Raw genomic sequence first — 16,350 nt, 5'->3', positions numbered from 1 at the left:
CATCTCAGGACCCCTGAGGGTCAGAAGGGACAGGCCCCAACATGATCTAGTCAGAATTTTGGAAAGAAATGAGGATTTCAAATTTACCTGGAAGGGGAGAAGAATCAGTGACTCCTATTGCACGTGTGTTTCTTTAATTTAACGCTCCACTAAATCTTTTGGAAGGTGAGTCCGAGACTCCTCAGAGTTAAGTGTAAGGGACCCTACTGTATGCTTTAGGTACGGGCTCGTACGTAACCGTCACAGTCACTGTAAGAGCCTGGACTGGAACCCAAGTCTGGGTGACACCAGAGACCTTGCCCCTTCTGTGGAGCCGGATGACCTCTGTTTAACCCCCGGTCCGGGAGCTGCTCAGCTCTGGTCAGGACCCGCAGGGGGCGCCTTTGTCTCCTCACAGGAGCGGAGCCCAGCCTCTCCAAGGTCACAACCCGGCCTCTGCCCAAAAGGGCGCCAGACCGCCAGATACTCTTCGTGAGCAGGTAATGCAGGGGGTCAGAACCATTCTGAAACACTTGAGGATACAGGGATATGAGCAAAACGGGGCTTAGAGGCCGGAGTTCACTTGCACTCGGGAAGGAAAAACGAATTATTAGTGGGCTTTCCACCATCCCAAGCAATGAAGACTTGTAGTCTGACGTGTTAGAGGTCTCCGCTCTCTCCCGTCCCCTTCCTCCTTGTCTTCTCCCCGAAGTGTCGGCTCTCCCTGCGGTCTGCGCCCGTTTCCTACGCATCCCGCGCGTTCCCGTCCCTCCCCTCGAGGCCCAAGCCGGGCATCCTGTTGAAGGCGTCCCCTCCGACGCCGCGAGGCGGGTGGCTTCGGCCCCGTGCAGGACGAGCAGCCGGGGTGAGAAGGTCAGCCCGTGCCGCCCTGCGTGTCCCTGAGTGTGACCTGCCCGCAACTTGTTACAATGTTCGCTCTGCCCGAGCTGCCATTGGCCCGCCACCTCTTGTCCCCATTGGCTGGGGCTGCTGCCAGGGCCACGATTGGTCCCCACCCCGCCTGAGATGCTAGGGCGCCTGTTCTCTGCCCAGCAGGAGGCTCACACCTCACTCTGGCGCGAGGCAGGAGGTGACTGCGGACGGGGCTTCGCGGCTCCCCGTGTGTCCCGCGAGCCGAGGCGCGACGTGCCCAGTGCCTGCTCCCTCGGTGAGTGTCCACTGGGGTCAGCTCGTGGGGGACCTTGTGTGGGCTTGTGCATGGACACACCCGTGGGCCTCACGTGCGCAGCCTGACAGGAACTTGGGGTCTGTTGTATATAGGGTTTGTGTGTGTCGCCGCCATGTGGGGAATGGAACCCAGGGGCTTCGCACTGAACTACAGCGCCCCCCCCCCGCCTTTTTTTTTTTTTTTTTTCAATTTATTTTTTTGAGACAGGGTGTCATTAAGTAACTGGATTTTGTAGAAGTATATAATAAATTGCCAATGCATTTCCAGAGTATTTTATGGGTTTGCCTACAGTTTGCTGAGGAGAATGCAGTTTGCTAAGGAGATCGTACTCAAGTGTTTTCTGGTGCTTAAGAAGGATTGAAAGTTTTACTCAGGAGGCTGAGGCAGGAGGGTTGCAAGTTTGAGACCAGCATGGCCAACTGCAGGGTACACTGTCTCAAATTTTAAAAAATAAAATAAAATAAAATAAAATTAAAAAAAAAAAAAAAAGGCTGGGGCTCGATGGTGTGCTGCATGACTCTAATCCCCGCTCTGTGGGAGGCTTTGGCAGGGGGAACAACAGATTCCAGCCCAGCCTGGGCAACTCAATGACTTAGTCAGATCATGTCTCAAAATAAAAAATTTAATTAAAAAAAATTTAAAGGGCTGGGAATGTAGTCCAGGGGCCATATACTAATCCCTGGGTTGGATTCTAGTATAAGTAAATAAATAAATAAATAAATAAGTTTGAAAGTTTCCCTCAAACTTAGAAAAGATGAGGCCATTTCTCTTTTGTCTAGGGAGTCTTTAATATGTCAGTTCTAAGTGGGTATTAAGTGGTATATTAATAGGAAAATGCTTGACTATGACAAAGTGTGCTTTCCTTTATCAATGAGAATAGAAAACAGAGCATATGACCATGTGAATCTTCACAAACCTTTAGCTGAGGTATCAAGGAAGCTGTCTTAACTTTGTTAGACTGAAAAGCTTTGCTCACCAAGCTGATCTCACAGTCAAGGCTGAACGCAGCAGTGAGAGTTTTAGAGGAAAACTGTGTTAGCACTATGGTCGCTCTAAAATGCCTCATGGTGTGTTTGGCTCTGGTTTTCTGCAGAGTGAAAGCATTCAGTAAATTTGTTTCCTTGGACCGCAGGCTTGAAATTCCTTAAGATGAAGCTTTGCACACTCCCAAGGGCTGCATACCTCACTCTTGTTGGACCATGAGCGGCTTGAATGTAGGACAGCCATTGGGCCATGACCATGCCCTTGTAAAGTGAAAGGGTGTAAAGTTTACCTCTTTTATACAGATAAAGAGATTAAGACCTAGAATTGCTTAGCTCCATCCAGAGTCCCATGGCTGGTTAACCTAAAGCTAGTGTGATAACCCAGGTCTTGGGCCAAACCATAAACCAGTGTCTTTCCCTACATCAGCTTATCCTTTAGTAATAAACCATCCTGAGCACATCATTCACCTGTCTGGGGTGGTTAAGACTATCTTCCTTCAACTACTCCCAGTGAGTTCCTCCTATGCTTGTGTATTTTAGCAGCCTAACCAGTCACATTCACCTGTCCAACTGTGCCCAGTTTGAGTAAGAATGCAACACCTAGGTTCTTCTTCCCCTGTGTAATCTCTGTCTTTGTTATGTAGCAGTTGGTTGGCATCATCTTCAGAAGACTTTTTAAGCATCTCACTTGGGCTCTTTCACTGTGAATCCTGCCAAGGACTGGATTTATAAGAAAGTGAATGCCTGGGTCCAGAGAGGTCTTTAGGGTCAGGTTGGAACTAACATGTTATTTCCTTTCCCCCTCCGAGTTTTTCTCTTGCTCTACACTGTCTCTCAGGCTGTTCAACTCTGGGGCTCCATTGGTCCCCATGCCTGGGAAATTTTTGGCTCTGTGGTCCAGACAATAAAACTCTTAGCAGTTTCAGTCTGGAAGAAACAGCCAAGAGAGGGAGTGATTAAGTGAGATTTTTATTAATTATATCCTGGGAAGGACACTGTCAACACTTGATCCATGGAGTCTTACCAAAGTTCTTACTGACTTGTTAGCAAAACAAGATTAAATTAGAAATCAGAGTGGCTTGGGAATGGGAAGCTTCTCAGAGGAAATGGGAGGAAAGGTTTATTTTGGCAGATGGTTTAAATCCATGGCTGGCTCCAAGGCAGAAGTGGCCTGGAGGGTGGACATGGCCAAGGAAAGCTGTTACTTATGGCAGACAGGAGGCAGAATGTAAAAGAGAAGCTTGGGATAAGAATATACCCTTTCAAATCACAGCCCTAATGACCCACCTCCAACCAGACTCCACTTTCTGTCAGCACATTTGGCTACAGAACTCATCTGTGGTGTAGGAGAAACAGCTCAGTGGTGCAAGAGCCTGCCTGGGAAGCATGAGGTCCTGAGTTCAGTTCCTGGAACCAAAAAGAAAGGAAAATCCAAGCTCATCCATGGATGGATCCACTGATGAATATAGCACCCCCATAACCCTATTGCCTTCTAAACACATGAGACATTGGGGGACATTTTAGATCCAAACCACAGCGCTGACATAATAATCATCTTCAGATTGAAGCAGAAGCTAGACAAACGTGCCTCCACTTCCCTATGAAGTGCTGAAGGAGGTGCAGAGAATCCTGTATTTTTCCTCCCCTTTGAGGTATAACATATACACAGAAAAGTTCGTGCATCAAAAGTGGTGACTGTGATGGATTCTTTTTCAAATGCACACACCAGGGTAACCCTTCTCCAGATCAAAGAGGGGCCATTCTCCAGACTGGCAAGCTCTCCCAGGTGGGACATATGGCTCTTCAGCTTTGATAGAGTATGATGCACAAGTTCTCCGGTGTCCTGCCGTCCTCAGTCACAGAAATGAGCAAGAGTCTGGTGAGCTCAGGCAATGTGCCTCCAGGACCTGCCACTGTGAGTCCAGTATGGGTGGCTTGTGAGTTTTGGAATCAGTCTTTGGGAACAGATTTTGCGTCTGTTGTTAGTTATATTCATTGGCTTGGGATCTTTTTACCTAGGAGGTATCTCCTTTTTCTCTGCTCAACCTGCCTTTCTTTTTTTCTTAATGTTCTTTTATTATTTAGGGTGAAAAGGCTTATTACACTGCAGCCTAGAATGGCAACCGCTGGGGAAGGCAGCCACCCTGTGAGCACAGTGCCACAGCCACTGATGCAGGTCCAGGAGCTGGAGCCTCGGGTGGCCCGAAGACGCCTGTCCCAGGCCCGCCACCGAGCCACCATGGCAGGGCTCTTCGACAGCCTGAGGAAGACTGTTTTCACCGAGTCTGAGCTCACAGCTTCGAAGGTATGGGGGCCTAGGTGTGGGGAGGAGACCTTTCCCCATGTGGAGGGAGGTGGACTGAGATGAGGCCTGGCCGGGAGCTGCCGCCCTTGCTGCCCACCTGGGAGGGATGCTGCATAGCCCCAGGAGTGCTGCTGCTGCTGCTTGCTGGTGGTGCACAGAGATGAACTGTGAGCCCCAGGCCATATCTACCTGCACAGACTAGCTTGACACAGGAGGGAAATAATGCGCTTGAGGAGACACCTGGTTAGCGAGCAACTGACAATGCCTAACCCATCTGAGCGTAGCACCGGGCTTTCTGCAGCTGCTCCAGGACCCTGTACTTCTACCTAAACACACATTCATCTGCACGTTTTGGGGCACATACCACGCATGTGCACACAGCACAGTAATACACACGTGCATGCACTGTACTATTACACACACTGACATACATGCCACGAATACCCACATGTATGTATACACCCTCAGGCAATGGGTTTCTCCAGGTAAGCATTTATCTTTTCCTGTTCTTAACTCTGCTTTCCCCCTCATGCGGTTTCTTAATTGCCAATTAGCAGTAAGTAAATTAATTACATGGCAGAGCACGCAGGAAGGTCCAGGTAGATTGGGGCTGTGGTAGAAAAAATGGAGTTAGTGCTAGCAGTGGACCATGAGAAAATCCGGAATGGAAAGTTCTCCAGAGAGCTACAGTTCCCCATGCTCTTAACAGGGAGGGAACCAAAGTTGAGGAAGCACTTGCCGGCTGGTTAGGGCAGTGCCAGGAAGAGGCCATGTACCTGTTGCAGGCATGGCCACCTCTCAGGAGATCCCTGCTGTCCTGGGCCTATTCATAGCCAGCAGTGTTTCCTCTCTGAGAGGGTCAGTCAGCAGAGCAGTGCTCTTAGGCTTCATGCTGTCTGTTCACCATGCTTGCAGAGGCTTCTCGCTTGGGGACAGACACCGAGGCGAGCTCCTGAGCAGACATGAGGCCAGGGCTCTGTGGAGGTCAAAGAGAGGCGCCCGAGCACCCTTGTGCAGAGTTCCAAGTGGAACCTCTGTTGTTTATAGCTGAAGAAATCCCACCAGAGACCCCACCTGCTCTTGTAGAATGGAGCAGCAGGCCGGTGAGGAGCGGAGGGAGGGCTGTTCTTCCTCTCTGCTGGGCCACACTAAGGCTCAGGACCCAGCAGGGTGACAGCACATCTGGCCTCTGCCGAGAGCTTGTCCAGCACAGTTGTGCTCCAAGTCCTTTAGAGGCAGAGATGTTTGCTGTGTGCTTCCGGTGGTGCATAAGGACCAGAGTCCCTGGCATAGGTCAGCAGGGGAGTGGGCACAAAGAAGGAACAGGCATTCAGGGTCTCGCAGTGCAAGGCTGTCTGAGCAGCATTGTCCATCTCTGTCCCCAGTGGCAGGTTCTGAACAAAGCAAAGAATCATATTCGGGAACTGGAAGAAACCCTGGATAGTTTGCTGAAGCTGAAAGGTAATAAGTCCCTTGCTGGCAAAGGCTGGTTCTTTTTTTATGCTGAAAACAGAGACTGGGTTACAACAGAGCCCATAGATCTTTACTGAGGGCCTATTGTGCACCAGGCAATGTGATTGGGCTATGATTGAGATTGATGCCCACAACTCCAAGGAGCTTGTAGCCTGGCAGGATGGACGGGGTCCTCTGCGGGGACCTGACCTCATCTTAAGAGGCTAGAGAAAAAAGTGAATCAGTACTTGTTCTGAGTTCTCCCCTCACACCCAAAAGGAGAGATGCAAAATGCATTCTGGACTCCTTAAAACTGAACCTGGGGGACAGGGTGGGGTTCAGGGCTCCCCCATGGGCCACAAAGATACAAGGACCTGACTTTAGTTTTCTGACTCTTGTCTTCAACTCTGATAGGATCCTTCAATCTGGAGGATGGGAACCCCTGCAGCTTAGAGGAGGTTAAGGAAGAATATGCTGGAATGTTCTCCAGAAATGAGAGGTAAGACCCCAAGAGTTCCGGGAGAATGGACCGGGCTGGTCCCACCCCTTCCTTTCCCAGGGTGCATGGGGCAGAGCAGCTGCTCACCCACCTGCTACGTTCTGGTCCTGGTGTAACTCTCATCTCCCTGGCCCTAAGAACATCCACTGGACTTCTTCCTGTTATAACAGTGACCTGTGCTTATTATGGGAGACATAGAAAGTAAAGAAAAGCCTGAAAATGTGTGTCGTCTTACCTCTCAAGATAGTTGATGTTAATTTTGAGGAACATCCATCCATCTAGTTTTTAAAATTTTTGCACATCCTATTTTAGAGAAATGTGATCCTAGAATTATATATAGTGTTATATATTTTGGGTTTCTTTTGTTCTTTTTTTTTTTTTTTTTTTTTTGGTACCAGGAATTGAACTCAGGACCTTGCACTTGCCAGGCAGGCACTTGTGCTGCTGAGCTACATCCCCGGCCCCTGTACTTTGTATTTATACGTATATTTCAAGTCCTCAGCTACTGGCATTATAGGAAGGTACATATGAACATAAGGGAAACAAAAATTTCAGCCTACTTTTCAAGTCTCGTGGGGACCTAGGAAAAACCATTTTCAAAGAGGAAAAGCACGTAAGTGTCACAGATGCGGAAATGGTTGTTACTAATAATTCAAACTGAGAGAGATGGATAGGAGCGTCTTTTGTGATGTCAGAGCTTCTCATGCCTGCTGCACAGGGATCTGCTCTGCTCTGCTCTCTATACCTGCTTAGTATCTGCAGCCTGCGGAGCTGCTTTGGTCCCAGCCTGGACTCTGGGGCAACAGCCAGGTCCTAGTGGCCCCCAGCACATCCAGGTTTAATGGCGTGATGTACACAGGCCGGCCTCTCATGAGAGCAAAAGCCACTATGTGCCTTCCAGAAAAGCGTGGCAAACTACATGATATTCAGAGCCTTCTGAGAGCTGGTCTGGGTGAAGACATGTAGCATCCTACTGTTTTTTGGTGTGGCCATCTATGACTTGCTCTCTGTACTTTTCTCTATGTCCCCAAAATTTTATCCTACGGGAAATATACAGGCAAAGATAAATTATTAAAAATTGAGTAGAGGGCAGGGGATGTAGCTCAGTTGCAAGTCCAAGGTCCTGGGTCCCACTCCCTAGTGTACAAACAAACAAACAAACAAAATAAGTAGACAATGTGAAAACACAAAAATGTATCAAAAAGAAAATAACCATCTATAATCTCACTCCATCCAGATTACCATGTTATTCCCAGAGGGCAGGAAGCAGGTGTGGTGTGGGTACGTGTTGAATGTACATGGCAGTTGAAGGCTGTTTTTTAAAAGCAAACTGGACCCTACCTTACCGCTGACCTGGGAGGTGGTCTCAGAAAGGTGGGATTCTATGCTTGCTTCCCCCAAACGGGTTACCAGTGGTCCAAAGCCCACTTATGAGCTGTTTTTTTCATATTGATATAAGATATAATTTTCATCACACAGAAAAATAGCTAATCTTTTTTAAAATCCTAATTTAAATAATCATAGTTCAGGGTAGTTAGGGATAATTTTTGCTACAGTAATTAAAACTGTGGTACCAGCATAGAATATATTCATTATATTTTGATTAATTATGAGTAAACGTGAGTGCCTTCATTCAAGGTCATTTGGCTTTCCTTTCCTGGGAGCTGTCTGCACCTATTCCTTTGCCCATTTGTGTGGGGTTGGCTGTCCTTTTCTTATTTAATTGTAGAAGGTCTTTATACATACATATAAATTAATTCTGTTTCTACTACTTGAGTTGCAAAATTTTTCCGTTCAGTCATTTGTTTTGTTAGATTGTCATTGCTTCATTTGTTTTTCATATTTGCCATGCAAAAATCAAGTCTAATATGTCAATTTGTTATGACACCTGGATTTTGGGGAATACTTAGAAAGGCTTTTTACACTGCAAGATTTTGAAAAAGAATCTTCTCAAGCTTTCTCTTTCTTTTTGATGGAATTTGACAACTTAGGAATTATCCCTATCAGTATGAAGAGATCCTGGGTATAAATTGACTTTCCAAGTTGTGTCATGTAGTTTTGTTGTCTTAAAATGTCTTTTCAACAGCAAAATTGAAAAATGTTGATGAGTCCAACCTCTTTCTTTTTAAAAAATATAGATTAAGCTTTTGGTTTAAACTTAATTCTTTCATGTTTTTGGTACTACTGTGAAATGGTGCTTTTTAAAAGTTTCAAGCTCGTTTCCACCATATTACCTTCCTTTTTACTATATATTTTAACTGATTCATAATTTTGGATATTTATGCATACAGTGTGGAACTTCAATACATACATACACTATGTAATTATCAGATCAGAACACTTAGCATATCACCTCAGATTTACCATTTGCTTGTGTTAGGAATATTTGAAATCTTCTCTATTAGCTACTTTGTCAACTATAGTTATCCTAGAGAACATTAGAAGTTATTCTTCCTGTTCATCTGCACCCCTGCACCTCTCTTTCCTCTCTCCATCCCTACATATCCCACGTACTTTCCACATACTGGAAACCCCTCCTCTAATCGAAATACTATACTTCTTTCTGTATACGTAATGATGTCATATTCTTCAACTTTGCTAAGTCCCCTCCTTCAAGATAGTCATATATGTGCAGCTTCTTTGGAATTTTCTACATACTCATATTGTCTGCAAATAAAAATATTTTTACTTCTTCCTTTCCAACCTGTATACTAAATTTTGATTCTTTTTCTTGCCTTATTGGACTGGCTAGAACCTCAAGTGTGATCCCGAGAAGAAGTGGTAAGAATGGACATCCTTTTTTTACTCCTGATTTTAGGGAGAAAACATGCAATATTTTATCAGTAAGTATGGTTTCAGCTGTAGGCTTTTTGTAGATAGCCTTGACCAGGTGAAGGAAGTTGCCTTCTATTCCTTGTGTGCTCAGAGTTCGTATCATAAAATTGATGTTGATTTTATCAGTTGTCTCTCTGCATCTATTGAGACCATCATATGATTTTTCTTTAGTCTGTTGGTGTGGTGAATTGCATTGATTGCTTTTCAAATATTGAACCAGCCACCTTGCCTATGAGGAAGGCCATTTGGTCATGATATCCTTATGTGTGTATATGTGGCAGGATTATACACACTGCTGCTAAATGTGCTGAGTATTTTTGTGTTCCCCGGGGGTCGTTGCCTACAATACTGTCTCATTCCTGTTTTCTCCCCCAGTTTGATCTCAGAAAGTTTTCTTCAGAATGGCTCCTTCCCCTGGTTCCCAACTGAGGCAGTCGAGAAGGACTTAGAAGGGGATGAAGGTGAAGAAGAGGAAGAGGAAAACCAAGAAGAGGCAGAGGCAGAGGCAGAGGCAGAGGAAGAAGAGGAGAAAAAAGTGGATCTCTTACACTCCCCCATCACTTCACCGCCAGACCTCCTGGAATTTGAGCGGTGTGAACAGCTGGGTGGGGTGGTTCTGTGCCCCCGCGGCGCTCCTGTGGGGACCGGACACAGGCTGCAGCTGTGAATGCTGTGGCCTCCATGCAAGATCAGACCAGGCCCTGAGTCCTGGGTGCTCAGGATGGGGTCAGCCGTGGGTCTAGGCAAAGTCTCCAAGCTGCATTGATACTGCAAAAACACTGTTTTTAATCTAGATTGGGTGTTTATGTGGATGGATGGGGGTGCTGATTGTGTTACAAGGGCTAAGCCCCTGTCTACCGTCGCTCAAGCTCCGCAAGTCTGCTGTCTTGTGTCACGGATAGTCTGACAGAAAGAAAGACAGAGTCAGGTGTGATGGCGCATGCTTGTACTCCCAGCATCCTGGGAGGCTGAGGCAGAAGAATCAAAAGCTCAAGCCCAGCCTGGGCAACTTAGTGAGACCTTGTCTCACAATAAAAATATAAAAAAAGGACCAGGGATGTAGCTTAGCGGGAAGGCCCTGGGTTTAATCCCCAGTACAAGAAGGGAGGAAGAGGATGGAAGGAAGAAGAAAATAGGCAGAGGGAGGGAAGGAGGAAGGTGAATGACTTCCTTTGCCACTGCCTCCTCCAGGTACCCAAGACCCTCAGCAGCCGTGTGGTTTATGGAGGCCTTGGCCCAATAGGAGGAAACCCAGTCCCTGGCTGAGCCTGGCCCATAGTCCCGCATTAAGATGGGATTTCTCACAGGAAGGTGCACTCCTGGCACAGAATTGTAGGGCATTTTCCTGTGGGAGAATAACTGAGCCAGCCAGGGGAGGGAATCCCAAGTGCCGACCTTGCTCCTTCATGATCCCCAGGGGGGCTTCTACCCTCTGAGGGTCAGAGGCCGCAGAGCTTTAAGGCTGATCTGCTTTGAGCCACAGAGGGGCCACATGACCTGAATCCTGAGAGCTGGCACCGCTTCTATTCCAGGTACCTCACCTTCTACAAGCAGACGATGGACCTCCTGATTGGGAATGGCGTCGTCTCCTCACAGGAGGCCTTGCAGCCTGTCGTCTCAGCGGCCGTCTCCCACCTGTGGCAGACACTGTCTGAGGACGGGAAGACCAGTGTCCTGCAGATCTGGGCCCAGTACCATGGTGACCTCCAGAGCCTGGGCACCTGCCCGCAGCTGGCCTATGCTGAGGACAGCGTGAAGGACAGCGGTGTGGACAGCCAAGGGGCCAGCTGCTCGCTGGTCTCCACCCCAGAGGATGTGAGCAGACCCTGTTGGGTGACTCAGAGTGTGACAGGAACAATTCTGTCACCCTTGGTCCTGGGGATCTGGAGCTTTGCTAAGGTCATTTAGTGAGTTTGAAGGGCTATTTGGAATTGGGTCACACCTAGGTTCTGATTTTCTCGTCATCATTTCCATGACCACCAGACAGTACTTTCCCTTCTTCTGTCAGCAACTGGGCCTTTCTGTGGCACTGTGGGAGCCAAAGTGTAGGATGGTCTAGCGTGGGACTCTTGACAGCCCGTGACTTTAATATTAAACCTCATGTCCAAGGAGGTCTGGGTCAGTCCAGTTGCTCAGTGTCGAGGATGGACTGAGATTCCTCTCTTCTCTGTGCTTTGCTTCATTTTAGGGCTGATTTCTCATTCTTCCCCAGAGCAACCAAGCCTCCTTTTCACCAGGTAGAGATAGGAGGAGTTCTTGTGAGGGCTCATTCTCAGTCAAGGAAAAACTTTCCAGAAACTTCCACTGTACCTTTCCTCCACTGTCATTGGCCAGGATTAGCCAGATTACCATTTTATTAAACCAGTAACTAGCAATCTGGAGAGGATTACCTGAGAACCACTCAGGCCTAGTCCTTGAGAAGCAGCGAGTTTGCATCCCAGAGAGCATTGCGATAACTCAACAAAGAGGAAGCAACCATAGTGTCTGCTGTCCACGCATTTCTCAGCTTTTGAGTAGTGAGAGTGGCCTACAGAGTGTCAGGTGTTGTTAGCAGGCAGCCTGTGCTGAGATACAAGCAGGCCAACCACAGCTCTTCTGGAGTCAGCAGAGCCCTGGAAGACTGCTGTTCCCACATGGGAAGATTGCTGAGCACAGACACTGCGTGTGTTTGGACCCAGCTTTGACACACACATCCTTTGGGGTTGCAGTGCATGGAGAGGAAGGCCTTCTACTGCTTTCTGCCCCAGCAGCCTTGAGCAAGCATCAAACAGCTAAGTTGTTTCTGACACATGAATTTCTGTGCTTTCTTCCAGGTCATTTTGGAAGATGTCTTTGATGTGGCAAGTTTCTTTGACAAAAGTGAATTTCTAAGTGCATCTAACCTCAGGTGAGGAAGGCAGTGGGAGTGTGGGAGTGTACTTGTGCAAATGGGTGTGTGTGTGTGTGTGTGCGCGTACGTGCGTGCGCATGTGTACTCCTTCAAGGGTATTTAGCAGTATGTCCTCTGCAATCCCCGGATGGATGTATAATACAGTGGAAGTTCTTAGGGATCCACGTTTTTCTGTGATTGGAGCTGGGCAGGTCCTAGGCCTGTGTTGTCTCCCGGGAAATGACATTGTCAGGGACACACTAGGTAATGCGCTCAAAGTGGTTCCTTTTGTGTCTGTTCCTTTTGCCCTGTTTTCCCGGTGTGCCTTGGCCTTGTTTCTCCCATGGGAAGCCGCTATTGCCCTTCTGTTAAGTCCACTGCTACAGAAAACACCCAGCAGTGTGGCAGATAAACAACAGACATTTATTGTTCACAGGTCAAGATCAAGGTGCCAGCAGATTCGGAGTCTGGTAGATGGCACTGTCTCAATATAACCAGGTCTCTCTGGGCTCTTTTGTAAGGGAATTAATCACCCTCGCCCCCAAAGGCCATCACCTGGGTAGGGAGCGCAAATGTTCAGCCTGTAGCAGCCAGGCCCGGGCAGCCCGTGGGCTGGTCACAGCTGTCCAGAAGAGGGCGGGGGCTCTGGAACACGGAGGACCCGGGCCTGTGAGGAAGTGGGCCTGTGCCCTGTGCCTTGTGCTTGAAGGAGACTGATCCATTCTGTGGGGGGAGTTACCTCTACAGTGCTGATGGGTGGATGTAGAAGGCACAGACGAGGGGTGGCTGACCCAAAAGGCAAGAAGACGTAAAACCGGATCCAGCAAGATTTAAAACAGGAAGCAGCTGGACCCAGCATGTACTCTAGGGCACTTCCTCTGAAGAGCCAGCCTAGGATGAGAATGCCCTGGCTGCTCCTCGAAAACCTGTGACCTCCTGACTTGAAGGGACAGCTCTTCACATATCGTGCTGGTGTCCAGGCTGAAAAGAAGCCTGAACACTTTTTTAGTCTCTGGCTTGGGAATAAGAGTGACATTTACATCCTCATCATCCAAGTGAATCTACTGTCCTCCATGGGAGCCTGGCTTTTGGGTCACCCTGGAGATGTGGCCACAGGGACTCGGATGACTTCACGCAGAGCTCCAGGCAGGCCAGATCCCAGCCTTTGTCCTCCATCCCCTGCCCACCACTAGCCTAGCCAGACTCGAGGAGCCCTGGGACCGACAGAGGAGGCTGTGTCCTCGCGGAGCCATCGCCTACTCCCCTCGGCATTGCAGAGTGTGGTTTCTCTGCAGCTGGCTGACGGCTGCTGTCCCTACTTCCGCGCTGGGCTTGGGCTGCACACACAGCTTGGATGGAGTAGCCAACATGTGCTCGCTAAGCAGTGTTTGGAACTCCCTACCCAGCTGGTGGAATCAAAACAACAATCTATTAAAGATGCTTCTGTTCTCCCTAGAAAAGGCAGGGGTTGCTGCCGGAAGGTCCCCAGGCTGGCCTCGGGACCTCATCCCAGGAGAAATCGGGTGCAAAAGGGGCCCACAGCGCTGCACTTCAAGGCCCCAGTTGCATTCAGCTGCACCTCTTTTCCCCGAAACATGGTCAGGAAGGAGGCTGCAGGCCTCCTTTCTGCACCTGGGCCCGAGCGCCATGTCGGACACACTGAGCGGGGCTTGCCGTGGGACCGAACTCCAGCAGCTGCAGGTGGAACCAGAGCAGTGGGCATTGCTGTAGCCCGAGAGCTCGAAGAGATCTCACTCCATTGTCCTGAGGCCACAGCACAGAACACTACTAAGCCAGGGAAGCCAGGGCACGATGGCCCATCTCACCGTAGTCTTGCTTTTTCAGAGGGTTCTGGACAGGACACCCCCGCTGCACACCGGGGCAGCACAGGCCTTCTGGGCAGAGCTCTGCTGTCCGGGAACGCCACTGGATGTTCAGAAGTGCTCTGCTCACACTGTAGTCCAATCATATTGAGGCGGAGGGGTGGCGGCAAGCAGAGGTAAAAGGTTAGGGTTCTAAATATTTTCTTTTTTTTTTTCTGTTACCAGTTCTGGGTTTGCCAGCTTCAACCAAGAGAACTCAGAGAAAAAGTTGCAGCTCTACCAGCAGATCATGGAGTTTTTAAAGGGCCTCTGCAGCATCAGCTACGTTAACAATCAATTAAAACAGGTAGGACAGGGAGAGTTCAAGGACACCTCTGCCCACCCACCCACCTTAACATAGCAGAAAGGGCTTGTGAGGGCCCCTGGCACCCCTGGCCCTTACCACCCCGCAAGGGGCACTGGGCAGACCTTTCTTCTTTCTGGCCTGCTCCGTGGGTGGTGGACGCCAGTCTGATGCCTCCTGTGGAATGGAAGGCATCAGGGAAGCTGAGGAAAGAGGCAGAGGGAGGTCCTCCAGGGCAGGTTATAATTGGGAGCCCTGTGAAGCAAACAGGAGATCCCTCGGGCATTTGTAAATGTTGGGCAACATCTTTGCAAAAGGCTGAGCTGTTGCATCATCTTTTGAGACTCCACGGGAACGTTTGGGATCAACTTTTGAAGAATCATTTCTGCTGCCCAAAAGCCGGCCCTGTAGCTCATGATGTCACAGCTGTGGGGGTCTTGGCCAGGAGTCCATGGATCTCAGCCAGCAGCAGGGAGGCCTTTTCAGATTCGCAGCACATCACATATTTTCTTTTTTCCATTGCCGGGAATTGAACTCAGGACCTTGCGCTTGCCAGGCAGGCACTTGTGCTGCTGTGAGCTCTATCTCCACCCCAGTCACAGATCTTTCTCTGATGATGATTTAGTAAAAATACAATGAGGTTTTAAAAGATAAACTATAAAGTGCAAATATTTGTCTAAAAACAGTTAGAACTGCTTTTCAATCAACCGAGGCATAGTTTAGCTCTTTGCCCACTACCCCTGCTGAGACCACTTTGAATCCCTGCTGGGGTCAGAACCTGTCCCTGCAGTTCACTCTCCACATCCTACCAATCTGGGGGTGACCCGCCTTCTTTCTGATTTTAGAATCTGCCCCCTTCTTTCTCTTAGAATCAGCTATATTTGTCCACTTTACCAATTCTGGGAACCGATGAAAGGGACTGTTTTTTGCTTTTACCTCTTCCTTTCTCCACATACGGCTGAGAACAATGAACAGGCAGAGAGACTGGTGTTCACATAGAGCCAGGGGCCTTGAACTTCGGCACTCCCAGGAGTCACCCCAATTCTTCATGTCACAAGATCCTGGCTCAGTGACACAATCACAGGGTCCTCGGGCTGGGGATTTAGCTCAGCGGCAAAGCGCCTGCCTGGCAAGCGCAAGGTCGTGAGTTCGGTTCCTGGTACCGGAGGGAAAAAAAAAAAAAAAAAAAATCACGGGGTCCTGGAATTTGTCTTGAACACACTGTCTGAATGGCCCTGGGGCAAGGGACTTCAAGCTTCAGGAGATGCAGGTGGGGAGAGGGAAATTTTCATTCCCTTCCTCATTTCACCTCCAACTCGCTGCCACCCTGTCAGCTTTAAGGGAGATGGTACGACAAAACTTAACTGGCACCTGTGTTGGCTCCTTAGGACTGCTTTAACAAATGACTATAAACTTGGTGGCTTAGAACCATAGAAGTTCCCTTCCATCCCAGCACTTGGGAGGCTGAGGCAGGAGAATCGTTGCGAGTTCGAGACCAGCCTGGGCTGCAAAGTGAGCTCAAGGCCAGCCTGAACTGCATAGCGAGATCCTGTCTCAAAAAGACAAAAAAAAAAAGTTCCCTTCCTAGTTTTCAAGGCTGGAAGTCTACATTAAGATGTTGGCAGGGTTGTATGGGCTCTGAAAGCCCAGGAAAAATGCTTCCATGTGTCTTCCTGGTTTCTGGGACTCTCTGGCAACCCTCAGCATCCCCTGTCCTCCAGCACATCCCTGCCTCACATGTTCTCACCTGCCTGTCTCTTTGTCCCTCTTATCTTTGTCTCCAGGAGTCACCCCGGGAATTTGTATTTAGGGCCCACCCTAATTCCAGGGCAGTCCCGTCGTGGGACCCTTAACTAATGACATCTGCAAAGATCCTATCTCCAAATGATTTTCCAAGTGAACATGAATTTGGTGGGAGACACTGCCTATTCCACACACTTCAGCAGCCAACACCAACAGCAAACATCTCTCCCAGCCTGTCGCTTTCAGGAAATCTGCAGCTTAACGAAATGCTCCGGGCACCATTTTCAGGGTATAAGGAAACAGAACATTTTAAACAACATTCAAGTATTT

The 16,350-nt window shown here is 48.6% G+C and overlaps 1 protein-coding gene across 4 annotated transcripts in view; it reads left to right on the top strand.

Moving 5' to 3' along the window:
* The window catches only part of Stra8 (stimulated by retinoic acid 8), a 35,676-nt gene that overhangs the window by 17,279 nt on the left and 2,047 nt on the right, over positions 1 to 16,350 (top strand). For 2 of the 4 annotated variants that reach the window (XM_005405492.1, XM_005405491.2), the window contains exons 2-8: positions 4,237 to 4,456; positions 5,842 to 5,917; positions 6,323 to 6,407; positions 9,618 to 9,833; positions 10,775 to 11,057; positions 12,056 to 12,129; positions 14,160 to 14,280. In XM_005405492.1, the coding sequence (XP_005405549.1) occupies positions 4,268 to 4,456; positions 5,842 to 5,917; positions 6,323 to 6,407; positions 9,618 to 9,833; positions 10,775 to 11,057; positions 12,056 to 12,129; positions 14,160 to 14,280 (1,044 nt within the window). In that variant the 5' untranslated portion in view covers positions 4,237 to 4,267. Of the gene's footprint in view, positions 1 to 397; positions 480 to 1,063; positions 1,148 to 4,236; positions 4,457 to 5,841; positions 5,918 to 6,322; positions 6,408 to 9,617; positions 9,834 to 10,774; positions 11,058 to 12,055; positions 12,130 to 14,159; positions 14,281 to 16,350 lie in introns of those variants that run through there. The other 2 variants (XM_005405490.2, XM_005405489.1) reach the window with 2 other exon arrangements.

This window comes from Chinchilla lanigera, unplaced genomic scaffold (genome assembly GCF_000276665.1).
Source record: "Chinchilla lanigera isolate Chin_1 unplaced genomic scaffold, ChiLan1.0 scaffold00093, whole genome shotgun sequence".
Taxonomy (NCBI): domain Eukaryota; kingdom Metazoa; phylum Chordata; class Mammalia; order Rodentia; family Chinchillidae; genus Chinchilla; species Chinchilla lanigera.
This window is presented reverse-complemented; position numbering and strand designations above follow the sequence as displayed.